Source organism: Pseudonaja textilis, chromosome 2 (assembly GCF_049901715.1).
Source record: "Pseudonaja textilis isolate UNSWEBS1 chromosome 2, rPseTex1.2, whole genome shotgun sequence".
In the NCBI taxonomy this organism is placed as follows: domain Eukaryota; kingdom Metazoa; phylum Chordata; class Lepidosauria; order Squamata; family Elapidae; genus Pseudonaja; species Pseudonaja textilis.
In genome coordinates, this window is record NC_141991.1 from 122,242,406 (window position 1) to 122,270,160 (window position 27,755).

Here is a 27,755-nt window from a genome sequence, read left to right on the forward strand (position 1 = left end):
CAAAATGGTGGGAAGCAGTTTATCAACTGTGATAAGAGACAACTTTATTAGGCACGTACATTAATTTGGGGCCTGCAAACAGCCCATCCCTTTTGCAACATCCTCGTAGCTATTGGGGTTTATAAAACATAATATATGGCTCAGCATTATGAGTGCATCAGGCCATCGTAGCCTATTCAATAAAGTAACATTAAAAAAATCATGAGCTAATGCAACCGTTGGTGTGGTTTAGTGTTGTTGATTTCCTTGCACAAAAGACATTTATCAATCATGCATAATATTGTGAGAGAAACTAGTGGTGCCCAGCTAAGAAGCCAAAGAAAATGCCACGATAATAAACCATGAGACTCCAGTTTTCTTTTTCTGCTTGGTTGTTCTGATTAAGTGAACAAAAATTTCCAGGTTGCAACCAGCCAACAGTTTATGGGCAACCAACTGGTAAATTACACTGCAGAAATCACTTCAGGGGAGAATTATTGCTCACTGAAGTTAATTGCAACAAGACTGTCTTTGCTGTAGTTATTGCCAGGATAGCCATGTGCTTGTTAACAGCTTTAGAAATCAAACAAAAAGTACACTGATCGTGACATAACATGTAATAACAGGGCCCCTTGATGGAAATAGTTTACAGAGCTTCCTGTCTAATAAATGTTTGGAAATAAAATAATGGAGGGATGCTACACAAAGTAAAAGCTGCCATCACACCAAATCCATACCCAGAAAAAAGCTTCATGCAAGATAAAGAAAAGGATAGTGGAAAATACAGGATTATTTATTTCTTTGGATTCTCCACATCCAACTTTCTATATTTTTGGTCCAAAGAACAGACTCTGGAGAAAATACTACAGGTAGTCCTCAACTTACGATCATAATTGAGTCCAAATTTCTGTTGCTAAGTGAGATATTTGTGAAGTGAGTTTTGCAACATAAATTTTGGGCTCAATTGTGGTTGTAAGTTGAGGATTATCAATAGTGGCCTGAGTCACCATTGCCAGGGCTTCCTGCACTAGGTTGGGCCACAGATGTCTCAAATGAACCCGGTAACAGTCCTCCCCCTGGCTATGACTTTTACCTGTGAACCCAGCAGGAGCCAAAGGTCCAGGAAACTTCCTCCTCCACAGTCTTGGCAATCCCCAGCTGACAGTTTCCACATCTCTTCCCAGCCTATTGCTTCAGCAACTCTACAATCACGAATCTCCCAAAATCAGCCACTGGTGCCAGTAATATGAGTGGTTTTCCTTAGCTACCCAGTCCTTTTCTCCACCATCTTTCTCCAGAACTATCCATCCTTCCTATCTTCTCAGGATCAGCCATTCATCCTGATAAATCCCTCACCTGAACTTCTACAGCCTCTGAGACCCCATCTCACCTCCATGATTTCCCTAAATTGACTCGATTCCACACCACTTAACTAAAACTACCCCACCAGGGTCAATGGCTTCCTGGCCCCAGCAAGGCATCATGTCACTTCAAAAACCTTTTTATCTCCCAAAAGACTACTTGTTCTGCCTAAAAACCATATTTTGGCTTCTTCAACAGCTTCCCTCTCAGAACTCCTGCCCCTTTTCAAGCAGGTCATTTCAGACGTGAAAGCCTGGCTTGCTTGTTGATTGATTGATTGATTCATTACTCACTATTTTCAGGTTTTGTACTGCCACCATCTTATACCTCTCAGTGATTACAGGGCCACAGTAAAAACAAAAAGCAAATAGCCACAGAACTGAAATAACATACAGTCCAAATCTCAAATGTGAAATTAAACTAGAAGAGAATAATAAAAACAGAAGAAGAAGAAGAAGAAGAAGAAGAAGAAGAAGAAGAAGAAGAAGAAGAAGAAGAAGAAGAAGAAGAAGAAGAAGGAGGAGGAGGAGGAGGAGGAGGAGGAGGAGGAGGAGGAGGATGTTGTTATGGAGTCTAATAATTTATTAAATATACATTCAGCCGTCCTTGTGACATTGGGCAGTATACAAATACAAATTGTTAAAAACATGTAAAACAAGAAAACAATACAATGCAAAAAAGAGCAAAAATAGCAAAGACAGCAAACCCAAGTGGGAACAAAGAAGAGGTGATAAAGGGGGCTTCAATCTTGCTTGCTTAAGGCCCCTTTAAAACACCAGGAAGTTGAGGGAGTGATTTCCTGAATGCTAGCAGGGAGAGGATTTATTTATTTATTTGCATCCTGGCGCTATTTTTTTTATAAGTAAGTTTATAACATACAGTGCATAATACTCCTTGCTCCTCCTCCTTCCCCCACGACAACAGTCCTGTGGGTGTGGTTCCTGTGGGCTGAAAGTGAATGACTGGCTCAACACCACCCCTCCGATTTTCATGGCTAAGGCAGGACTAGAACTCCCTAGAAATCCTGGTTTCTAGGCCAGCACCTTGATCACTACATCAAACTAGCTTTGAATGTACATAACATTCTTCCCTAAAATTAAACACAAAAGAAACCACTGCATCATTACCATCTATCATTATTATTAGCTTTAGCATTTGCATTTGTATTCCATTTTTCCTTGGGAAGCTCAAGGCAGTATTTATTAGGTCTCCTAATTTATCTCCACAGAAGGAAATGTGCCCCAGGAGAGAGACAGAGAGTAGTCATCCCATAATCACTCCATTGTATATCTGGGGACCTGAATATGAAGTTCTCCATCCCTAAACCAGCACCTTAACCATTATATTATACCGGTTCTCATTAATATCTCAAACAAGAAAAGGTGAGAAAAATCCAAAGTAGAGGAATAAGAGAGGGTTTTTATTTTGTAATTGTTTCGTTAACAGAATTTTATGAGTGGTCCAGATGACACCGGCCTCTGTTTTTAAAAGCTTCCTGGATCTTCCCATTGCTCTTCTTGTCACTTTCATTTCCAGAGTAAATTTGTTAAGGAGGGGAAAAACCCTGCCGACAGGACATATTTCAGAGAGGTAACAAATAAGAAAAAGGAAAGATGACGAAGAAATGGTCATATGTGAAGCCTGTAAATATACTTGAATTGCGGCTTCATCTCAGCATTTGTTCTCATTTAGCTACTAAATTAGTTCATTTTGGAAGGAGGACTCCATAATGGAATGGAGTCTAAAGGAAGACCTTCCACGATGCAAAGTGAGTTTTCCAAATTCATTTTTCTCTCCTGCCCTCCCTCTCCCTCGGGGCATAAATCCTGCCATCTCCATTGCTACCATCAGATATCCAGGTTCCAATTTATAAATCCTCAGATGTTTATTGAGTTCCCATCTATAATTTTGCCATCCAATTATAACAATTATACTTTCCACCGTTATTTATTTGTTTGTTTATTTTTTCACAGCATCTTATTCCTGTTCAGTTAAACTATATTTCTATTAAAACATCTTTTGTTCATTAGAGTGAAGAAAAGAAAGTCTTGACAGGGAAAACTGAAAGAGGAATTAACAGCAAAAGATCACTATTCCAGCCACATAACAAACACACTTTACTTTATTATTTTAATCACACTTTTGATTTTTTCACCTACCCAGCATCTTTCAATTTAAAAAACATCTTATTAAAAAATAGAGCAGAAAAGCTGGACTAACAGGAAAAGTGCAACACAAATGTAAAAATCAGTGTATGAAACGGTGTCATCTATTCTAAGAAATTCCTGGGTTATCAGCGTTAGTTGCCTTTTCGTTCTAACCAAAAAAACTAACCCAAAACCAAAAAGCAATCCTCAATTATGATGGGCCCCCAAAAGGTACTTACACATTGGATTAAAAGTTCCAAAAGCTGCCCCCGCAACACATTCTGGATGCCCAGCAACTGGTCTGTGTTTATGGCTGTTTGCAGCATCCTCCAAGCTCATTTGATTTATGATGTCTTGCCAGAAAACAGCATTTTCTTCTTGCTTCTAGCAAAAAATGCTCCATGGCAAACTATTGGTTCACTAAATGATTGTGAAATTCACTAAACGATGGGCATAAAAAAGGCATAAAACGCCTTTTTAACGCTCTCGGCTTCGTTGACAAGGAAAGTCTCATGGGTGTTAAAGAATTCCAGAACTACAACCTTGCTTCCGAAATGCTGGACGGAGGACAAATGCTTTTCTAAAGGATGCAATGACAAAAATGGGCAGCTTTTAAACGTTGTTGTGGGCCCCAAAGTAATGATGGCTAACCGATATCAGTCATAGCGCTTACCTGCTATAACTCCAGCAATATAGACAAATCCAATCCTTGTTGCACCATGAACCATTTCAAGGGGAACTCCAACCAGAAGCTGAAGGACTACGTTGAGTCCAAGGTGTTCTATCCTGAGGAAATAGCACTGTATCACTTTACTTTATTATTATTATTATTACCCGAGTGATGTTTTGTAAAAATATTTTGAAAGCCTTTATATAGCCCCTTTGATAAAATATTATTTACTTTAAAAGACAATTTAAAAGCACTAGACTGCCTAAGCTTCTTAGTTTTCCAAAGAAACATGCTTTTTAATTTAAGACATGCTTTTTAATTTAAAAATAATAATTACAGTTCAAGAATTTTGTCTGATTTGGTCTACATATTTAACCACCAAACTCAATTAACAATAATTATTATATGTTAATCACAATTAATTTATTATTAATCAATCAGACATGGTAATTAAGACCATGGATTGGTACAAATCTGAACTTGAATGAACTGGATAATTTCGGGCAAATGCAAGTTATTACTCCCTGCTCTGCTATCTTGCTGAGGGCAGAAATCTTTTACACCAAAGATGTGAAAATAACAAAAAAAAAAAAAAGCAAATGAAGGAATGATCTAGCCTTTAGTGTTCCAATGGGTATCTCCAATGGCAGTGGCACATTATCTCTTTATGGACAATACTGTTTGAGAAGATTCGGCAATTTAAAAAGGTTTAATGCCTTCAGATGGGAAATAAATAATTTGGAAGCACTGGAAATTTTTAAAAGGTGAAATGGAACCGTTTTGCCTTTGAATTCCTTTCCTGAAAGACTGATAAAACATTTTGAGCCCAGTCATTCCAGGGCAATTTAGAAGCTGCAAATCAGAGGCTCTGGAGCAACACATAGCGGTTGTCAGATGTTCATCCATTCTAAAGAATGATGCAGAAAAATCCCTGGCCTGAAGAATAGAAATTAAAAGTCATGGCTATAAATATGACCAAAATAGAGTAAGGAAGTTATAAAAACACCCAGAAAGGATCTTTTTTCTGTATTCTACCAAAAGTTGTATGAAAAATAAGTAGTTACATTTTAGATAAACCTCGCATTGGAGACCTGTGTATTTTAAAAGTCTATACCGAAGAAACATATATGTCAAAGAATGAAAAGGAAATTATTTGCATTTGTTTTTAAGCTTCTTGAACAATCAATGTTAACACAATGTTAAGGAACATGTACACTCTTTGTTAAGAGATTTTGCACATATAAACAGCTATATTTTGTTTCTAAACTCCAGAAGTAAAAACCCCACAAGGTTTGAACACTGCATAGTGTATAATGTGGTCAGTAAAGTGCACAGGATTTTAAGCAACTAGTGAAAAATGAAACGGCTACTTCATTATTTAACAAGAACATTAAAGGAAGAGATGGAGACTGCAAAAAGATTTAATTCTTTATATCCAGACTTCATCCCCCTCAAAAGTTGGATCCATGAACCATTCTGCTTGAATAGCACAAATAAAAGGCGATAAATGAACTAATTAAAAATTTGTCAATCTCCCGAGCCAGATGGTATGTGTCCAAGAATACTGAACAGCTCAGTTGTTCAAGATTTGCCATCTGATGTTAGGCCCAGATTTTCTTGTAGAGTAGTTTTTTTTTTTTTTAAAGATCCTGATTATCATAATTGTTTAACTGGAGGCAGGGCGGATTGCAAACTCTCTGTGTGAGCATCCTTATACAATAATCACCTATCATAATATTTAACCAAAATATGTTGTTTTTAGAGTGCAAATGAGGGGGAAAGTTTGAAACAAGATTTTAAAATCTACCTTTTCCCTTATACTGAAAGAATCACAACTAAACGCAAGCTAAATGAGAAGAAACGTCATGGGAAGATTCGTAGTTTTTCCCTAACAATGAATTTAACCGTCTTTAAAATTGCAACTCTTGAAGTGCGATGATTTATTTCTGCCCATGTTTCTGCTTGCCCAGTGTTTGACTGGTCCTTTAAAAATGAGCCTTCCATTCAGCTAAACGGCTCCTGCTTCTGCAGCAGCCAAGCACATCAGTATCCCATAGTCAATAAGGGCCCATAAAACATAATTAGCTTTCACATGCTCTGAATGTGTCATTCTTTGGATGACAATATAATTGATTTATCCAGGTTTCCCCTTCTCTGGGACCAAGCAAGCGGGCCCTTGAATCAATGCAATTCATTAGTTATGGCAGGAACACAAAGGGGTGGGGCCCCGCAGACCATTCTGCCTTAAAGCCGAAAGCTAAAATTTACAACAGTGGGGGTCTTAGAAAGCTTCCCCCCGCCCCCCGCCCCCGCCATCAGGACTGAAATATGAACATCACATGTTTGGGGATTCTCTGGGGAAGCACAAACAGCCCCTCAATGACTCCCTTCTCCCAGGGTATCTTCTAGCTGTAATTCCCCCCACCAAAATGCAGATCAGCATAATAAATTAAGAGATCTGCATTAACATTTTAAAGTCACAGCAGGAAGCAGGGCAACAATAGATTTCATCACCTTTGTGAACATTTGCCTTTTGGTGGGAGGCAGAATAATGGCCTCATTGTTTAAAAGCACAAATACCATTATTACTTTGTTTGAGAATTATTTTGTTCTCCAGCTGGTGAACTTGGCTGGAAGTGATTGCTAAGCATTTTAAATATTACACAGTTTTCTTAAAAAACAACCATCCCTAACACCTATTGCTTCTCAAGTGGAGAATGGGTGTGCGGCTGGGATGGTTTGCACTTGCAAAGGGTATAGAATCTGCAAAAAAATATAATCATCCAATGCCAGTTCAGTCTAATATGTACAGAAGGCAGACTTTGGATACTTGATCTTCTGAGAGATCCCCCTGGAAACCAGCCAAGGGTGTGTTAAAAAAAAAACACAACAACCCAGGATAATTAAAAGATTCAGCACATTTTTCAAGCCACACAGCAGCCTAGTAGCAACAAGATACTTGTCAAGACAAAGGTTAGCTTTTTGGGAGTAAGAAAAGTGTTCTGCAATATGACTAAAGTGCTTTGAAAACTTTCGAGGTTCCAGGGTGGCTGGCTGTGTTTAAAGTATGTCAATGCCTTTCATTCAAAGAAATCCCAGAGAATTTAGGGTGCCTGATTTTCTTCACATACGTTGAGCTTACGTTTCTGTAGTGCCCAGCTAGAAATTGAAAGATCAGAGAAAATGATAGGATAAAACCAGATGTAATATAATATCTTTTTAATATCTTTAAAATAAAATTATAATAAGTGCATGGAAACTTTTAGGGTATGCAAATACAGGTAGTCCTGACATACAACAGTTCATTCAATGACTGTTGAAGTTCCAAGGACGTTAAAAAAAGGGATTAATGACCATTTTTCAAATTTATAACCATTACAGCATCCCTATGATCGCGTGATCAAAATCCAGACACTTGGCTAACCATATTATGACAATCCCAGTGTCCTGGAGTCACGCTTTTTGTGATCACATGTCACCAGCAAAGTCAATGGGGAAGCCAGATTCACTTAACAACTCTGTAAGTAACTTAATAACTGCAGTGATTCACTTAACAACTCTGGCAGGAAAGGTTGTAAAATGAGGTAACTCACTTAACCAATGTCTCACTTAGCAACAGAAATTTTGGCCTCAATTGTGCTCGTAAGTCAAGGACTACCTGTACTGGATTGCCATTAGAAGGACTGGGCAATATCGTCACAGATTAAACAACAACAAAAAAGCTCTCATTAGGAAGTGTGTACAAATTAAATATTTTCTGCAAATCGGATAGGACAATTTATTTATTGGCAAAAGGACCAAAATGTTCCAATTAGATTTGGTGGTCGCAGTTGGAGAAGCTCCCTGTTTGATTCTGAAATGGCTATTAAGTAAAATCTGCCACTATTTTCAACGTTGCATTATAGTCAGGGATCTTAAGTAATTTCAGGACTGACCCAATGTTAAAGTTCTTGTTTTCTTGCCAGACATAACTCAGTGAATCCTTGAGGTCCTGCCTGGGAATCACCATTGATGATAAGGTTGAAACAAGAGAGAGGCAGCCCTAAGGCAGGGGTGTCAAACTCGATTTCATTGAGGGCCGCATCAGGATTGTGTTTGACCTCGGGAGGCCGGGGTGAGTGTGGGCGTGGCCAGGGTGGGTGTGGCTAGCTCAACGTCATTTGTGCCAGGGACGCCGGTGGTGGCCTGAGCATTCTGCCAGTAAAAATGGGCTCCTGAGCTCAGTTTTCAGCTGCGACGGCCTCCTACAACCCTCTGCCAGAAAAAATGGCCCTCCCGAGCTCCGTTTTTGCTGGCAGAGGAACCGTGGGCCGGTCCTTCGCTGTTTCCAGGATGGCCCTGTGGGCCAGATCTAAGCAGCCCATGGGTTGGATCTGGCGTGCGGCCTTGTGTTTGACACCCCTGCCCTAAGGCCATGCTTCCCAAACCTGGGTAAATTACACAAAATTGAATAAACGTGGTTTTTCTTTGGATAATGACATGCAAACCCATTACCCGAACGCAAACAAGGATACTTCAACTGACTTAAAGTTTTTTACCTACATTGGGTAAAAAGAACATTCAGATTAGTGATTTTGGATAATGAAGAACAAGGTTTGGGAAATATGCCCTTAGGGGATGAAGGCAAACTACACTTAGTCCTCTACTTATGACCACAACTGAGCCTACAATTTGGAAGTTGTTAAATAAGTTTTTCCCCATTTTATGACTTTTCTTGCCACAGTTGTTAAGTGAATTGCTGCAGTTGTTAAGTTAGTCACCTGGTTGTTGCTAAGTGAATCTGACTTCCCCATTGACCTTGCTTGTCAGAAGGTTGCAAAAGGCGATCACATGACCCCGGGACACTGCAACCATCATAAATATGATTAAGTTGCCAAGTGCCTGAATTTTGATCATGCAACCATGGAGATGCTGCAATGGTTGTAAGTATGAAAAGCAGCCATAACTCACTTTTTTCAATGCCCTTGTAACATCAAATGGTCAATAAACAAATGGCTGTGAGTTGAGGACTACCTGTACCTAGCAAAAGACGCTCCTAAGATCAGACTGAAAAAGGCAACAGCAAGCTGTTTTTGTATTGTTGCCTAGAAAATTGTATAGATATGATTCTAATAATTTCAATGAATGTGAGTGATAGATGATGAGATCTACCAGCTGAGAAGACTTCCACAAGTAGATCTGGAAGTGACAGTATAATTATATTCAGAAATGGACTCGATTAAAAAACGGAATAAGACAATATACCATTGTGAAACAGGAAGGCACCAAACACAGATGACACTTCCACTGAACTGCTTAAAGCTGTAGCGAAGAAGTGTTTAAAGTTCTAATAGCTTTGTTTACACAAATATGGAACAGATGGTGTGAAAAAGTTTGGTATATACAGTGACACCAAAGAAGAGAGATGCAAGAGAATGTAGAAATTATCAAACCATTGCACTAATTTGCAATGGAAAGTGAATTTGTTCTTAAGATCTTACCAGGAAATTTAGAGCTATACACAAAGAGAAAAAAAAGCCACACAAACAGGGAGATTTCAGAAAAGGCAGAGGGACACAAATTCAATAGATTATGTCAGATGAGTAACAGAAAGAGAAAGGGAATACATGTAATCCTCAACTTAAGACTGCCCTAAGCTCAAATTTTTAATTGCTAAGCGAGAAAGTTGTACAGTAAACGTTGCCCCATTTTACAATCTTTCTTGCTACAATTGTTAGGTGAATCAGTGATAAGTGATAAGTAACACAGTTGCTAAGTGAATCGGGTTATGAATCCCCATTGATTTTGCTTGTCAGAAGGTCGTAAAAGATGATCCCATGACCTCCAGGGACACTGCAACCATCATAAATATGAGGCAGAATCAAGCCTCCAAATTTTGATCATGTGATCACGGGGATGCTGCAATGGCCATAAATGTGAAAAAGAGCCATAAGTCACTTTTTTCAATGCTGTTGTAACTTTGAACAATCACTACATGAATGGCTGTAAATTGAGGATTACCAGAACATTGAACTGCAAATTAAATAAAAATAAAAAAATGCTTTTTATCCTACCATGTTATAGGAACCCAGCCTATCTGGTTAGTGTTTATGGTTCAGTGGTGAACACCCAGAAATTTGGATGGTATGCAACCATAGGTGACTAGGAATTATGGTAGGGATACTGCAGGAGATTAAAAGGGCACATAGCTGCCCACATGGAAAGCTGATTTTAAAGAGGTGAGGCACAGAGGGCCATGCTGTGATATTGGACCCTGAGGGCTGCCAAGTATGCCAATTGCAAGATCTCCCTTACCCTCTTCCCCTAATACAGGGCTTTCAAACTCCCGGCCCACAGGCCGAATGTGTCACGCGCTGGCCATGCCCACGCCCAGTTTAGTGAAGGGGAAAAGAGTCCCGATGTGTCACGTGACACCGCCGTGACGACGTGAGATTGACACCCCTACCCTAATACTATGTCACAATGGAGATGTTGGCATTTCCACAGCACTCACCCTGCATGCATGAAGATGTAGGTGAGGTACCTCCAGGCCTGGGCACGGAGTTGAGGATGATATAATAATGAATTCTTCAGATAGAAGGGATGGGTGACTTGCAGCACAAATCTATCCAGGACCATTCCATTGTAAAGAAAGAAGGCAACCTAGGAAACCAGGGAAAGCCCACAATTAACCAAATTCCATTTGCAAATCCAGAACAAAATAGAGCTTTTAACTGGAGGGAGGAAAGGTGCTTTGGAGCATGAGGGGGTGTTCACACGATATCTCCAGGCAAGTCCTTTATAAAGAGCTGCACTTTTCCCTGGAATTGCGTGACTACGTTGTCATCACGGTGACATTGTGGAATTGTGGAGCTGCACTGTGATCCTGGGGAAAAGGTACATGCAATTTAAGGAGTTGCAGATTGGCTCACAAATGTTTACCTTTGCCCTCTTGAATCCAAATGCAGTAAGGAAAAAAAAAAATCTGCGCATTTTAAGAAATATAAACAGCTCAGTTCAACAACAGTACTTCTAACTCGATGTTGGTTTGGACTTTCTTGGTTACGTCTTTGCTTTAAATGTGGAGGAGGTATCAGATATCTAATATTAATCCCTCCCATTGAGGACAACCTATCTGTTAGCTCATCTTCAGGAACCATATATTTAAGCTTTGTCTGCGCAAGCTGAATCAAAATACTTGAATAATGAACACATGAATGGCGCCATGTTAAATACTCATAACCAAATTTTTAAATTTACCTTACGCTATTTCATATGCAACAACTTCTGGGAAACTTCCAGAAACTACAAGATTGACTTCCATAAAGCTTGATTATGTTGCAACGGCTGCTTCTTCCATCTTGCTGAGCCAAAGCCAAGCAGATTACATAATGGTTTAGGATAATGTGGGAATCCAGGCAATGTAAAAGGAGGATTACATGGGCATACATAAATCCCTGCAGTGGCAGAATCCATAACTGGCCAGAATTTCTTCTCTGAAGTAATCCCACACAAATACAATCTGTCTGGTTTTAAGCCCTTCTCACACTGATGCCAAATTTAGGCCATTGGAAGAAAGGCCAGCAGATCCAAAGAAGGTCATGAAACATATTTTTTTCAGCTAAATCGATTCCAGGAGGATTCAGTGACATTTAATTTCCACTGGATGAACACATATTTCCTATGTTATCTGGCTATGCAACAAAACGTATTATCAACTAAATCAGTGTGCGATGCAAATGTAAAAACTACATAAGTTTTATATGCATATACACAGGTAGTCCTCGATTTACGACCACAATTGAGGTCAGAATTTATGTTGCTCAGTGAGAAATTTAAGGGAGTTTTGCCTCAGTTACAACTTTAATTGCCACATTTGTTAAGTGAATCAGTGCAGTTGCTAAATTAGTAACATGGTTGTTACGTGAATCTGGTTTCCCCATTGACTTTGCTTGTCAGAAGGTCGCAATCGATGGTCACATGACCACAGGACACTGTAATTGTCATGAATACGAGTCAGTTGTCAAGTCTCTGAATTTTGATCACGTGACCACGGGGACGCTGCAACAGTCTTAAGTGTGAAAAATGGTCATGTCACTTTTTTCAGTGCCGTTGTAACTTTGAACAGTCACTAAATGAACTGTTGTAAGCTGAGGCCTACCTGTATGCTAAACTGACCCATTGCACTAATACATGATAGATCCACAGGTGTGTTATACAAACCTCCTACAAACGTAGTGTTAGATGATCTGCATCCTTTCAGATTTTTAAAATGTACTGTCATCCTTTCTACTGCAATCCCATTATTTTTGTTTAATTGCTCAATAGAAAGTAATTAAAACCATTGAGAAATGCCTGAAGATATATTTCAGCATTATGCTGAACTATAAATAAAGCTTTATTTGAGAGATCAAAGGACCGAACAAGAAATTAAAAGGCCAAAGGCTTACTCCTGCTCCATGTTATTTCCATTTCCCTCATAGCAAAGAATAGACCTCAACTTGAACTTGGCATCATTCATTCATTTAATTGTTTCTTCAAAATGACATGGTCCTTCAGAGGCAGTAATTTATCCAACAGTAGGTGAATTATACTGTCCAGGTTTCCCATCTTAAAACTCCTTGGACGGGACTTCCTTGGTTTAAACATCATGTTATTCATGTAATCTAGCCATTCAGAAGGTCTACTGCCATTCTGGAGGAACAGAGAGGTAGTGCTGCCTGTCCCTCAAAAATTGCTAACATGACTTCTCTCACTGTCATGTAAAAAGCATGATGGATTTTTTTTTTTAAATAACCAAACCTTGTAGAACATCCTAATCCCAAGTGAAGAGTTGCAGAAATTCTCAATCCCACCTGACTTTAATCTGCCAAGTAGCATTGGAGATACCTTAATACTGAGCCCTACAGTTCCATTTCTGCGTTTGTTTCCATCCTATCTCTTACTAACATCATAGTTACTTTAAAAGAAGATTACTCTTAATTGAAGACAAAGATAGTAGGCAGGGAAACACACACACACACACACACACACCAAATTCTATGCAATTCCTAACTCCCCTCTTCTCAAACGAAGATTTTCACTATCTTCTAAATCAGTGGTTCTCAACCTATGGTCCATGGGGGGGGGGTGGGGGGAATTGCACATGATGTCATCACAGAAGGATCCACAAAGGTTTGAAGAAATGTTATGATTTAAATCTTGAGTTAAGTCTTGGGTGGGGGGCATGGCTACAAATGGTATTTAAAGGGGATCCATGGTGAAGAAAATGTTGTGAACCACTGGTCTAAACAAACCCTCCTCTATAACATGCGTAGTATGGACTCATACAGATGGAAACACACACATACGTATCTCTTCCTGAAGCAATACTAAAAAAAGCAAGGCCACACCAGGATAAAGTAAAATGAAAACAATCACCACTGATTGCCAGCAAATTCGGCATCTCATTTAGGTAACTAATTTCCTATGTACTATCTATTCTTTCTCACATACGCAAACCACTTTCACAAGAGAAACACAAGCACACAGACAAACAAAGTTCCCTTCTCCTCCCTCCTTTCAGCGGAAATAACAGAGGAGGAAGTGGGGGAAGAGGAAAGAAGATGGACGGAGGGCAAGAGGGAAGGGTAGCTGCCCTGTGAAGAGAAGACAAAGGCAAAGGGGAGAACAAAGCTGCTTGGGGAGGAGGTAAAGATAACTAGGAGAGGAAAGCCTTGTTTATGCAGTACGAAAACAATTAAATTTCACTGGTCGGCACCCCTCCTTCAAAGGCACCAACACTGTAGGAGAAGACCAGGCTAAGCCCGAGGGTGGAATCAAATGTGTCATCAATTTGGAATCACTATGCTCCCACAAGAGACCTAGATTCAGCCCTCCATGCACTCTGTTGACTCTTATCTACCACTTAATTTGTCTGGAGCATTAGTAGGTCAGATAACATGTAATAAACTCAAAGTGCTTTGCACTCAACTCCTGTTCCTGGTTACTTGCATCACATCCATCACCATTTGTCCTTCACTGTTTCAGCAGCATTTTTTAATTCTTCTTGGTGAATGTCAGACAACTCCCTCAGTTTGCGAGTAATTACTTGTGGGGGAACGCTTCCTTTTACAAACATGGTTGTTATCAAAACTGAAAGTGTAGAAGAGATGTTTTTTGTTAATGCCAGACGCACAATGGTACTAACTCACATCTAATATCTACTTCTTTCCAAGTGAATGTTGGCTACTTCTAAACTACCACAATCTCAGTAGATCTCCTTGAAAAGAGTGTTCTGCCAGAGAGGAGACATTCCTTATTCTGTTCTTAGGTAAAAGTGGGGAATTTACAGCTGCTACATATAAATCCCATTATTTTTGACCACTGGCTGGGACAACTGGCCAAATTTTATGGGAGTTGGAATCTGATAACATTTAGAAAGCCACAGGCCGATACCTTCATTAAAACTTTTTAAGAAATGAAAACAATGAACTATTTGTGAAAACACACATGTTGCCATGGCACATACCAAAGAACCCATTTAATACGTTATATCTGCTCCCAGTCTGTACCAGTAGCTCATTACTTTTCCAAACCATATTCCAGAAAAAAACCTTAGGCTCTTTATCTGTGTAAATATTAGCATTTAAATTACGTATCGTATATTAGGGTCTAAATCAGGGTTGTCCAACCTTGGCAACTTTAAGACCTGTGGACTTCAACTCCCAGCCATTCTGTTAAAATCCACAAGTCTTAAAGTTGCCAAGGGTGGACAACCCTGGTCTAAATTATATTGGGATTAGGTGACACCCAACTTTGTCTGATGGCTCGCAAGCTTAACCCTTTTCAGACCAAAGAGAATACAATAGACTAGGTCAACCCCACCCACACCATTCTGTGCTTGATGATACTTGCCTCTACAATTGTGATGGCAATCATGAACCAAGGTGGAGGACAGCAGGTATAGCTGTCGTAGTACCACTTCCGGTCTATCTCACGGGGTAACGTCTCATATGCCACGTGTCGAATCAGCCGCTGAGAAAGGCTGAGTCCTGTCTCCTCCAGGAGGGCCTTGCTGCACAGCCTCCTGTTCCCTTGCAAAATGGCCTGGCGGAAGCTATTGGACCTCTTGTTACTCATCTGAAGATACAGAAGAAGGAAAGAAAAAGATTAAAATGCTTTAGTCAAACTATAAGCTGCTCAGGCTAAGGGTGTTAAGATATATTATCAGGGTTTAATAGTTGACCACAATGCAGAATTCTACAAGATACAAACAATACATATTCGAAAGAAATTAACTTCCTTTTGATTTAAACTACTCTACATGTAGTCCTCAACATGACCATAACTGAGCCCAACATTTTTGCTACTAAGCAAGACAGTTGTTAAGTGAGTTTTGTCCCATTTCACAATCTTTCTTGCCATAGATGTTAAGAGAGTCACTGCAGTTGTTCAGTTAGTAACACGGTTTTGCAAAGTGAATCTTGGCTTCCCCATTGACTTTGCTTGTCAGAAGGTCACCAAAGGTGATCACATGACCTGGGTACCCTGCAAACTGCATAAATAAATAGGCAGGTATGCAGGTAGTAGGTAGGTAGGTAAGTAGAAAGAGAAGAAAAAATAGTGACTGCATATTATCAAACAGATCCCTGAGCTAGGAATGATCATCGCTTACAGACAAATGAGATGACCAGAAGTGATCCCAACTGGATGGTGCTTAATTAACCGAGATCTCTGGAGCTATCTATTCCTGCCTAATAGAGTCAGAGTATATTCCAAATTCACACATATGCTTTCGCATACAAATAAACACTCTTGTGCAATTGCTAAAAACATTTCAGAGAGCCCTTTATTCCTGTAGACTGCCGCTCTGCTAACATCTGCTTGTAGAAAGCTGCCAAGACTTAACTCAGCACACAAGAGAAAGTACCACAGTATTAGCATTCCGGGTTGGTGGTGATGCTTATTGGTGTTTGATCCTTTTCTTTTTGGCTCATCTGTACAAGATTTCAGAGACCAGACCTTCTTCATTCATATCTACAATGTACATGGATAATTGCTTCAAGCTGGGCCAAACTGCTTCAAAACAAACTAATCACGCTGCTCTAAGCTGTGTTCTGAATGAAGGGGGCTGAGGTGTGAGCCGCCTCGACGATACATGTTATTTATCATTTGTTATGTACAACCATTTTTAAGCTGCCCTTAATTTCTTCAGGGAGAACGGGCTTGCACAAGAATACAATGCAAATCATCCCAGAGTGATGAGAGAGAAAAAATCACAAAACAAGAAAAGGGCATGTTAAGAAAATACAAGACAAGCAGCAAATATATACAGCAATCGCACAGGTTAAACCAATCAATTAAAATGCTAGGAAAACAAAAGAGACTGAAAACCTCTGTAACACTGCCAGAAGCACGTCTGCTTCCTTGAATTTTCAGCCATAATTCACCATCAATCACCTGTCTGCTGGTGACACTTGTCTGCTTCTGTCAATTCAATAATTATATACTCTAATTGTCACAAAGCACCTTCCTGCTCAGAAGCACTGTAACTTTTGACTGTTAGGTACTCCATTATTAGATTCAGCTAATTCCTGAATTACTTTCTTTTTTTTAAAACAAATTTTATTGATTTTCAAAGACAATACACAAACAAACAAAACATAAAACATAAAAACATAAAACATCTTTTCTGAAAGCTGCTTGATCCCGGGTTACATCTCTTCGTACAGACACAAATTCAAATTAATGTTCATTTTATATACCATTCTATATCTTATTACCATTTTCCATTTTCTATATAGCTTCTCACCTCTTTTAAATTTCTTAGTTTTATTTTGTTTATCTCATCTCAGTTCAGATCATAATGCTTATTATTCTTTGTCTGTTCTGTTTCCAGCTATCTGTTTATCTTTTCTCTTTAAACAAAATTTCTCCTGTACACTGATTGGAGTATGACGCCTTTAACTCTTTCCCCTAAATTTATAACAGTTAATATAATACATGACTTCCATTGGGATTCTGTTTAGTACATTCTAAAATTACACATTATGTTTTATAAAAGAAAAATTTTATAAGTATATAATATAATTAAAACAACTATCCATGCCAATTCAAATCTAATCATTAATATTAATATTCATTTAAATCTTAAACATTTTACATCACATCACTTATATTTTAAATCATTATATCATTAAGATGTTCCCATTTCCTCCTATTTCAATTCTCTCATTTATTTCATTGCCTTCCTTTTATTCACAAAAATTTCACAAAGTTACACTAAATATTTTATCCCATTTTTGATCACATGTTGTTTCCAATTTTCTAATATTATTTCTAAATACAAATATAACAATACAATCTTATGTACCTTTACAGAATCCCTTTTTCAATTAAATTTACCCATTATCTCTAAATGAATCTTGTTTCTTTACATCTCGCTCCCCACCATTAAGGCTTCTCATCCCTTCCTTCCTCCCATGCTTGTTCTTCTCCCTGCCCTTTTTACTCCCTTGTCTCTCCACCTCTCTTTTCTTCTTCTGCTTTCCCCCTTTCTGTTGTTTTCTAACATTATATCCACTTTTCACCTTATTTTTCTCTTTTTTGGTTGTTTTTTCAAAACTTAAAGTCCCCCTTTCCTTTTTCTTTTCCTCTTTCTCCCTTTCTTCCCCAAATAAAGTTACTTGTTCATCAAAGATGGCTTCTTCTTTATCCCAATCATCTTGTTGCGCAGTCAGTTTCTCATAGGTACAAATCACCATTTCTAAGAATTGAAAAAGAGTGCCAAGAGAGTCTTTCCCTTCTTGTTCTTCTTTGTATTTTTTATATTCAATTTTCAATTCATCCACAAGTGATGCCATTGTAGAAAGAAAAAGTTTTTCCAAAACAACCACCCAAGTGTTTTTAGTCAAAGATAATTTCCAAAAGTCCCAAAGTCACCAAAAAATCCAAATAAGCTATTTCTTTTAGCACTTTCTTCTTTCTTCACTTTCTCTTTCTGGGGTTACTGTTTAGTTGCAAAGTTCCAGTTAAAATGTATCTTTTAGAAGTCTTGTTAGTATTTAGTAATTCTTTAAGATTCTAGGCAATCTCCTCCTTACTTCCAAATCCTGCTCCAATTCTTTTCCTCTCCCTTCCCACTTACAGCAAAAAAAAAAAAATTTTTTTAAGAATTCAGAAATCCTTATTATCCCTTTAGCATTTAATTACCTATTAGTGCCAATGCAGGTTTTTCCGATTTCTCATGTATTTCTATTCGCTGTCAATGTTAGGAAGGAGAGTGAAAGAAAAAAACTTTTCCTTTTAATTTCCATTCGCCGCTTGTAAATCTCTGGAAACGATGTATCTTTCACAAATTTTGAGTTCCAGGGTACTTTTGTTGTTGCTTTGTTCCGGTCAGCAAAAACATTTTCACTTCTTCTCAACTCCTCCTGAACTTTCTTTTTCCGTCTGAGCACTTCTATGTGGCGGCCATTTCTGACCGACACTCAACTGCCTTCGGAAAAGAGGGTTTTGCTGGCTAGAGAAGAGAGGTGCGATATCTCTCAACCCTGCCAGACCCCCCCCTATCTTTGCCACCTTCTACAGAGGTGGCTAGCCCTGAAGCCGGGTGGCTCAGGGCACTCCAGCAGCAAGCGGAGGCAGAAACCACGCACAGTCACGGATTCCTGCCTGCCTCGAAGCGCTGCAAACCGGAACTGCCTGAATTATTTTCATAATAGTAGCAGCCTCTCAAGGGGGAAAAAGGGGGGAACCCTATTAAGATATTTAAATTTAGTAGCTGGAACAGTGGGGTTGTACAATGAGCCAGAACACACAGTTGTAGTTGATTGATTGGAGAATGCTCACATTTGCTCCTGTGTGAGGCAATCTAAGCTGTGATTGGTTGCTGTGGGTGTGGAGGGGGGGATTTCCCCCTCCCCTCCCCCGTCTTTTTCTTCTGTGTGTGTTGTATGCTCTGGCATTTGCTTATGATGCTCCTGTTTGCCTGACCATCTTATTTGCTATGAATATAGATGTAAAATATATTTATTTATTTATTTATATAAAATTACAAGTTCATGTTATCATCTCTGACTTCCATTGGGGTACCTGGTGTGCAATTCCCTGACAAAAACCCAAGGAAGTCCAGGGGTCTTTTGAAAAGCACTTTTGAAGCAACTATGACTTGGATGATTGAGAATCTCCACAGACATCCTGTCAAGTTCACCTGCCTCAACTTCATTAAAGTAACTAGTGCCCTGGCCCAGCACCCCCTTATTTCAAAACTGCTTGAGCAGAAAACATTCCTGTGATTGAGTCACTTAGATGTCACTTGGTTTCACACTCTTTAAGTATGTCTCCACATATGGTTGGGTGGCTTCTGCAGAACCAGCATATTCATCTCATTAAATAAGATCCCCTCTCCTCATATGTAAACCTTCTTTTCTCTGGGTCATGCTATCGTATTGAAATCTCATATCTATCTTATTAGAATTTTATTTTAATTCCCTGAATTAGTAATTTGCTCCAAATCCAGGTACGTCTTCTGAACCTGCCTTATTTTTTTCTGAAAGAAATTATTGTTTTTTTCAGAGTTTTGACTGCGGTCTTTCTCAGGTATCTCATTTTCCTTAAGTACCCATGATTTAAATACATATATCAAATATGATGTGCATGCATATATTCAAATAAAACAATACAAGCCCACTCCTGTTGCAAGATGCTTGTTTAAGATGCTTATGTATCTTGAGATCACCTACAGCACAACAGAAAATTGAGATTTGGGAAGGCTGACAAAACCAATAATTTTATGGTGGGATGGAAAAGATAATGTAAGTTTGTAAATGGGGAACAATCAGAGTCAGTTCTTTTTTTTTTCTTTTGTAAATTTTATTTGAGTTTTCACAAAAAGAAAAGAAATACAAATAAAACATCTTTTTTGAAAGCAGCATAATCCTGTACAGACGCAAATTCAGGTTCATGCTCATTTTTATATTCTATTCCATATCTTATTACTATTTTACATTTTCTACATAGCTTCTCTCCTCTTTTAATTTTCTCAATTTTATTTTACTTATTTCATCTCAATTCAAATCATTATATTTATACTTTCTGTCTGTCCTGTTTCAATTGTCTATTATCTTTTCTCACTAAACAAAATTTCTCCTGTAGTTACTGATTGGAGTATGACGCCTTTATATCTTTCCCCTAAAGTTGTAACATTCAATATAATACATAACTTCCATTCGGATTCTGCTTGGTACATTCTTAAACCACACACTGTATTCTTGAAAAAAAAGAAAAAAAATTATAAATGTATATAATTAAAACATTCCATTCGAATTCAATTCAATCATTAATATTAATATTCATTAAAGTCTTAATATTTTTCACATTACTTTTCAATTAAATATCATACTTCTATGGGAACAATTATAAACTTTCCATAGTTAATTCCGCCCCCCTTCACTTATATTTTATAAAACCTTGACTAATTAAAGTGTTCCTGTTCCTTCCTAATTCAATTTTCTCATTTATTTTATTCACAAACATTTCACTAAATTACACTATTTTATCCCTCATTCTAATCATATGTTGTTTCCAATTTTCTAAAGTTATTTCTATTACAAATATAACAATACAATCTTATGTACCTTTACAGAACCCCTTTTTCACTTAGATTTTCACCCATTATCTCTAAATAGGTCCTGTTTCTTTATATCTTGCTCTGGACCTTTGTAACTTCTTTTCCTTTCCTTCTTCCCTCTCTTCTTCTCTCTCCCCTTTTTACCCTTTGTCTCTCTACCTCTATTTCCCTCTTCTGTATTCCCCCTTTCTGTTGCTTTCCAGTATTATACTTATTTTTTGAATTATTTTTCTTTTCTTTGGTTGTTTTTTTTAAGTCTTAAATTCTCCATTCTCTTTGCCCCCTTTCCTTTTTCTTCCCCACATAGTTACTTGTTCATTAAAGATGGCTTCTTCTTTGTCCCAGTCTTCTTGTTTTGCAGTCTTTTCTTGTTGTTTCTCATAGTTCCAGAGCTCCATTTCTAAAACTGAAAAACGAAGCCAAAAGAACCCCTCTCTTCTTGTGCATCTTCTTTGTACTTTTTAAGTTCCATTTTCAATTCATCCAGAAGTGATGCCATTGTATAAATTTTTAAACAACCACCCGATTGATTTTAGTCATTCAAATATAATAACCAAGAATCCAAAGATCACCAAATAATCCAAATACACGCAAGTTGTTTCTTTTTTGCTCTTTCTTTGTTTTCACTTTCTCTTCCTGGGGTTACTATTTAGTTGCAAAGTTTCAGTTAAAATGTATCTTTTAGAAGTCTTACTGAAGTTTTACTTTAGATTCTTTTAAAGTCCAGGCAGTCTCCTCCCTCTTCCAGATCCTGCCCTTATTCTTTTTCTCTCCCTTCCTGCTTATAGAAGAAAAAGTTTTTAATGTCCAGAAATCTTTATTGTCCCTTTGGCATTTTGTTTTATTTTCAGCTTAATTGCCTATTGATGCCAAAGCAGATTTTTCCGATTTCTTATTTAAGTCTCTTAATTGTCAATATAGGGAAGGAGAGAGAAAAAAAACAAAGCCAAAACTTTCCCTTTTCACTTTCTTTCGCTGCTTCCGACTCTTCTTTGGGAGCGATGTTATTTTTTGTAAAATTTAAATTCCAGGGTACCTTAGTTGTAGCTTTTTCAACTTAACGCGGTCAGCCAAAACTTTCACTTCTTATCTTCCTCCTGCATGTTCTTTTCTGGTTGAGTTCTTCTTTGAGGTGGCCATTTCTGACCACTGCTCCTACCGCCTTTGGGAAAGGGAGTAATGGCTAGCTGAGGAGAAGAGATGTGGCTCTCCTCGACCCTGCTGGCAGTCTCCCCCCTCTTCACCACCTCTACGGGGTGGCTTAGCCCCGAAACCAGACGGCTCGGGGTGCTCCAGCGGCAAACCCAGACAGAAACTGCGCACAATCGCGGATTCCTGTCTGTCGCTGAAGCCCTTCAAACTGGAAATATCAATCAGAGTCAGTTCTAAACACTCTCCTGCTCCTCACCGCTCAGTCACCTACAAGCAAAATGCAGGTCGTCCTCAACTTACAACAGTTCATTTAGTGACCATTTGAAGTTATAGCCGCACTGAAAAAAGTGACTTATGACCATTTTTCACACTTACAACTGTTGCAGCATCCCTATGGTCATGTGATCAAAATTCAGATGTTTGGCAACTGAATTTATGACATTGCAGTGTCCTGGGGTCATGTGATCACTCTTTGCAACCTTCTGACACGCAAAGTCATTGGGGAAGCCAGATTCACTTAACAACCATGTTACCAACTTAAGAGCTACAGCAATGCATTTAACCACCACGGCAAGAAAAGTCATAAAATGGGGCAAAACTCACTTAAATTTCTCACTTAGCGACAGAAATTTTAGGCTCAATTGTGGTTAAAAGTGGAGTACTACCTGTAATAAGCTATTTTGTTTAAATATGTAGATGTCATAGAAACCAACGATTTTCCAGTAAATATGTAAAAACAAATGCTGAGTAGAGCAAACAACATTTAAAACCCTCTTCATTTTCTCCCCAACCTATCTTCATTTTTTATTCATTTCTCACAGGCTATATACTGGTTACTTGTATCCTGTCTAGGTGCTTTCAATGCCGAGAACCATTTAATCCGGACATATAAAAGCACTAAATAATACCATGTGATGAAAGAAAAAAAAAAAAGAATGGGAAACCGACTGACGTCTCTCTAGATAATTATTCTTGTAATTGCCTACCTCAAAGACAAACAAGCTCATGTTACAGCAAGAAAAGAATGAGGAAACAATACTTTCTGCGCTTTAATAGAACACTTAATGTTCCCAGATGAAATCCTAAAAACTTCAAAAGTTCTGTTTAAAAGTTCTTGTAATGAGATTCTCCAGGTTCATTATGAGTCAGGTGGCTTATAAATATGATTTATAAAAAAACACTCTTCTCCATTAGCATTGGACATAAATGTATCAGTTGGGGTAGTTTCAAATATTTTACATTTCGAAGGGCTCTTCAGCAGAATACCTTTTAAATGCTGTTATTCAGGTCACAAGTGAAATAATTCCTCATCACCTTTCAGATCCCTTATTTTGAACTGAAGTGGGGATTTGGAGGGAAAAGCAGAGAGGAGAACATTTCCTTTGGTGCTGGTCCAGTTACTAGCAGTAGAAGATTCTCAGGACATTGCTATGGGATTCCAGATGCTACTGCTAGTAACTGGCACTAAGGGAAGTGTTCTCCTCTCTGTTTTTCTCTCAGAATCCCTACTTTAATGCAGAATAGGGATCTGAAATGCGGCGGGGAATTAATTCTGCTTGCATACATTTAGGTCCACTTCCGTCCTGGATAGCAGCATTTTAGTGCTACTCTGTTGAAGAGCCCTTAGAAATGTAAAATATTTGAACTGAACTTGAATACTTGAAACTGCACTTCTATCCAATGCTAATGGAAGAGAATGGGTTTTTTTTATAAATCATATTCCTAAGCCACCTAACTCGTGATGACCCTAGAGAGCCAATCCTAACCCAACCCTAACTCTAATCATACCCTTGGGGGAGGCTCTCTGGTAAAGACATAGTCTATATAATTCCTCTTTTTCTCCAAAGTTATGAGTAAATTTAGATCTTACCATCATTTCACAGTGTTATCTAGCACCTCAGCAGGTGCGAGACAAGAGACCTATGAGTAATTGAAATAAGTTATCATTCAACCATCGCTTTCTAAACTACACATACTTTTATTGATTTATGCAACCTCTTTTATGATTACAGACTACAAACTCAATAAAAGAAATATGAATTAACTGTGTGGTTTGGTTTTCTCAGTATTTGGACCTGCAAGATTCTGTAAAGACAAAGGGAAAAGGCTGGAAAGTTTCAGTCAGAATCCATTTCTAAGATTAAGAATTAAGGACATCTATTTATATTGCTGTCTGGCTGATTGTTCAATATACATTTTATTTTCATAACAATATAGGTAGTCTTCGACATATGACCACAGCCAAACTAAACATTTCTCAGTCTTTCTAGACATTTCAATAAGTTAACTGTTCTGTAAATGGTAGTTGGACTGGAGTGAACATTTGCTAACATGTGACAACATGACCTTAAGATAACAAGTGTAAAATAAAGGGCAGTTTAACAGCATGAATCATGAATTCAGCTTTAGTCTGTGAACAAATGCATAGGTGATCTGGTAAGGGATATTACTGTAATTTATTACCATCAAGGGCAAGGCATTGATTTAGGCAATTGAAAATGCTATTGTAGGCGATCCATGAAGGATTTTATAAAAATATCTAAATATTTATCATGGCTAAAAAAACAATGGTTAATGTGTTAGCATTATAATACTTAACAAGCATGCAAACTTTTGAGATTTATTTAAATAATTTTAATATAAAAATTCCTTTAACCAAGACTGTACTACATTCCACGTGTTCCATTTTTACTTCTACTTGTGTGTCTGTGTGTGGGTGAGGAAGAGGGAGGGAGGGAGAGAGAGACAGAGAGACAGAGAGAGAGAGAGAGAGAGAGAGAGGGAGGGAGGGAGGGAGGGAGAGGGAGAGAGAGAGAAACTGAAACACAGTTCACATCATAGAATGTAATTTCAAAAAAAGTCCCCAGAGAGATTTTTATATAGTTGTTTTAGATCAACAGCTTTTATAGATGTGTTGGACAAATATTTGAAAACACATAAATCAAACACAGGAGTATCCATATGTCTGGTCCAAAAAGTCAAAATAGTGGCCATAATAATGCAATTGAAATTCCATCTGGTTTTTTTATGTTCCTTGCAGGTATTTTGCTTAGATATCATAAAATGAGAATGGTAGCAGAGAACAATAATACTTTGTTCCTGCCTTCTTTTGGAGGTATTTTTTTGGCGACCAGTCTACCCTAAGGTTCTGGCCCTTGTAGAAGTCTCACATCATGTATGAAGCAAAATTAGAGTTCTCCTTTTGTGTGAGAAAATCCAACAAATTCAGGGCAACAACATTTCATTGCATTGTAATCGCTAATTATCAAGGGCCTTTCACTACCACACAGAGAACAGTTTCCATATGGTCATAATTTACTTACTGCTTGATTTCTAGGTTTGGGTTTTTTGAATCAAATACTTAACCATTGACAGAAAGAACTGGGAATTTATTGTGGCCTGGCATATTTTCAGGTCCAACCCACTCCCCCACCCCCAGGGAAAACTATCTTGTTCTTTTCCCATGCAGTTGATCTGCAGCTTCTTTAATAACCTGGTTATTAAAATGTAAGCAGACGGATAAAATACAAAATGGAAAAGGGATTAAGAAAAAAAAAGCATCCTCTGATTCATTAAATATTCACTTTCCTTAAAATTGTTTATTGGATTATTCAGCATGCAAAGAAGGAAGTGGTTGAGATTGCTTCCTAACAATACACGCTATGCCTTCTCAAATACATTCACGCCTGAGGGAGAAATGTGTAATGGAACACTATTACAATATGCTTATTTACCACAGTTAGATATGCTTCTGAAGCCTATTTCCAAACAAGATAGATGATGAAGGAATCATTTACACTCAATTTTGCAACAAGGGAGGGAAAATGTGCAGCGTGTGGCTCCTGAAATTCTTTCCAATCCCTTTACCGCTGCGTTTTTTCAAACCAACTAATGTACAGCACGGCTGGCGGTTATAACTGAATATCTTGGGTGCAAAATCAACAAACCAGAAACAAAAGACAAATAGTGCGCCTCCAAAACGGTAGATCAGGCTGGAAAATAAGATCAGCTAAGAACAGATTTAAGTAGGCTGGAACAGATGAAAGAAAAGAAGGTGAAGAACCTGGTCAAGAAATAACAGAACAACAGGGTCAGAAGGGAACTTGGAGGCCTTCTATTCCAATCCCCTGCTCAAGTAGGAGACCCTCTACCAGACAAAAAAACCACCAGTGATGGAGCACCCTCAACTTCTGGAGGCAAGTTGTTCCACTGATTAATTGTTCTCACTGTTAGGAAATTTCTCCTTAGTTCTAGATTGGGTCTCTCCTTGACTAGTTTCCATCCATTGTTTCTTGTCCTGCCTTCAGGTGCTTTGGAGAAAAAGTTGAACTTGACCCCTTCTTCTCTGTGGCAGCCTCTTAGATATTGGAACACTGCTATCATATCACTCCTAGTCCTTCTTTTCATTAAATTAGATAAACCTAATTCTTGTAACTGTTCTTCATATGTTTTAGCCTCCAGTCCTCTAATCGTCTTTGTAGCTCTTCTCTGCATTCCTTCTAGGGTCTCAACATCTTCACATCTTTATCGTGGCGACCAAAACTGGATGCAATATTCCAAGTGTGGTCGTATCAAGGCATTATAAAATGGTACTTTGATTTAGAAACAATATATCACCAAGAAAGATTAAAGAAGCACTGGAAATTATAAAGCAGAGCAGTAAATTACAGATATAGGCGAGTAGATCAGCAGATACAAAGGTCGAATTGCACACTATTAGCAGAATCTCCAGTTTCAAGCGAATCTGAATAATTTTGACTGATCCATTAATAAAGAGACAGCAGTGAATCAGTCAACATCTGACAAAGAAGAAACAGGGCAGTTTTGGGCCCAGCCATGAGACAACCCAAAGAAATATGATAAGAACGCAGCTTAGAGAAAGAAGGTTTCTTAGAGAAAGAAAGAAAGAAAGAATTAAAATGAAGCTAAACTTGTAATAGCAGCAGATGTGGTGGAGAAAATGGCAAGGAAGATCAAGAATTGGCCAGCACCAGGGGAGGATGAACTGCGTGGTTTTTAGCGGAAGCATCTGATTGATCCAAGATGATTGAACCAAGATGATTAGGAGACTGAGGCTAAAACATACAATGAACAGTTGCAGAAACTGGCCATTGCTAGTCTAGTGAAGAGAAGGACCAGGGGAGACATGGTAGCAGTGTTCCAATATTTGAGGGGCTGCCACAGAGAGGAAGGGGTCAAGCTATTTTCCAAAGCTCCTGAAGGCCAGACAAGGAATAATGGATGGAAGCTGATCAAGAGAGATTCAACATAGAAAAAAGTGCCGCAGCCTAGAGAACGGTCTGATAAGCAACATTTGAGTCCAAAAGAGGGGTAGAGAAAGCATCTCAGAAGGGAACCTCCTTAGTTTTGGGGGTAGTAAAAAGGAGAAATGAGAGGGGTATTTTCAGACTTGCAAAATTCTGATAATTTTAATCTTGGTGCTTAGATAGAGTCAGTACTCCTAAATGCATTTCATGACTACCTCACAAGGCTGACAGTAGAAAGAAGAGGACTTCAACTTCTTGAAGTGGGGTAATTCATTCTTCTCTCCCTCTCTTTTTCTCTTTCTATAAGTCTGGTGTGTACCTTAAGGAGAAAGCTGTAAATTTTCTAAAAGTTTTATATACAGACAGTGGTGTCTGCAGGGCAGCAGAAGTCAAAACAGGCAAGATGGTAGCCATGGAATTGTGAGGCCCAGCCCCTTTTGTTCATGTGCGTCATATTGAAGCCTGCTTTATGTACTGTAACTTCTTGCTGCTCTTGTGGTGTCTGCACTATGCACTTAATAAATAAATAGCCCGAAGCAAAAAGTTCTCTTCGCTAACCAATCCATAATTCTTCCCTACAATTCAAC

The 27,755-nt window shown here is 38.4% G+C and overlaps 1 protein-coding gene across 1 annotated transcript in view; it reads right to left on the reverse strand.

Moving 5' to 3' along the window:
* The window catches only part of RHBDL3 (rhomboid like 3), a 127,975-nt gene that overhangs the window by 17,696 nt on the left and 82,524 nt on the right, over positions 1-27,755 (reverse strand). Inside the window, exons 5-7 of the mRNA XM_026711171.2 lie at positions 15,034-15,258; positions 10,652-10,800; positions 4,162-4,274 (exon numbers count right to left, since the gene is read on the reverse strand). Coding sequence (XP_026566956.1) covers positions 4,162-4,274; positions 10,652-10,800; positions 15,034-15,258 — 487 coding nt within the window. The remainder of the gene's footprint in view (positions 1-4,161; positions 4,275-10,651; positions 10,801-15,033; positions 15,259-27,755) is intronic.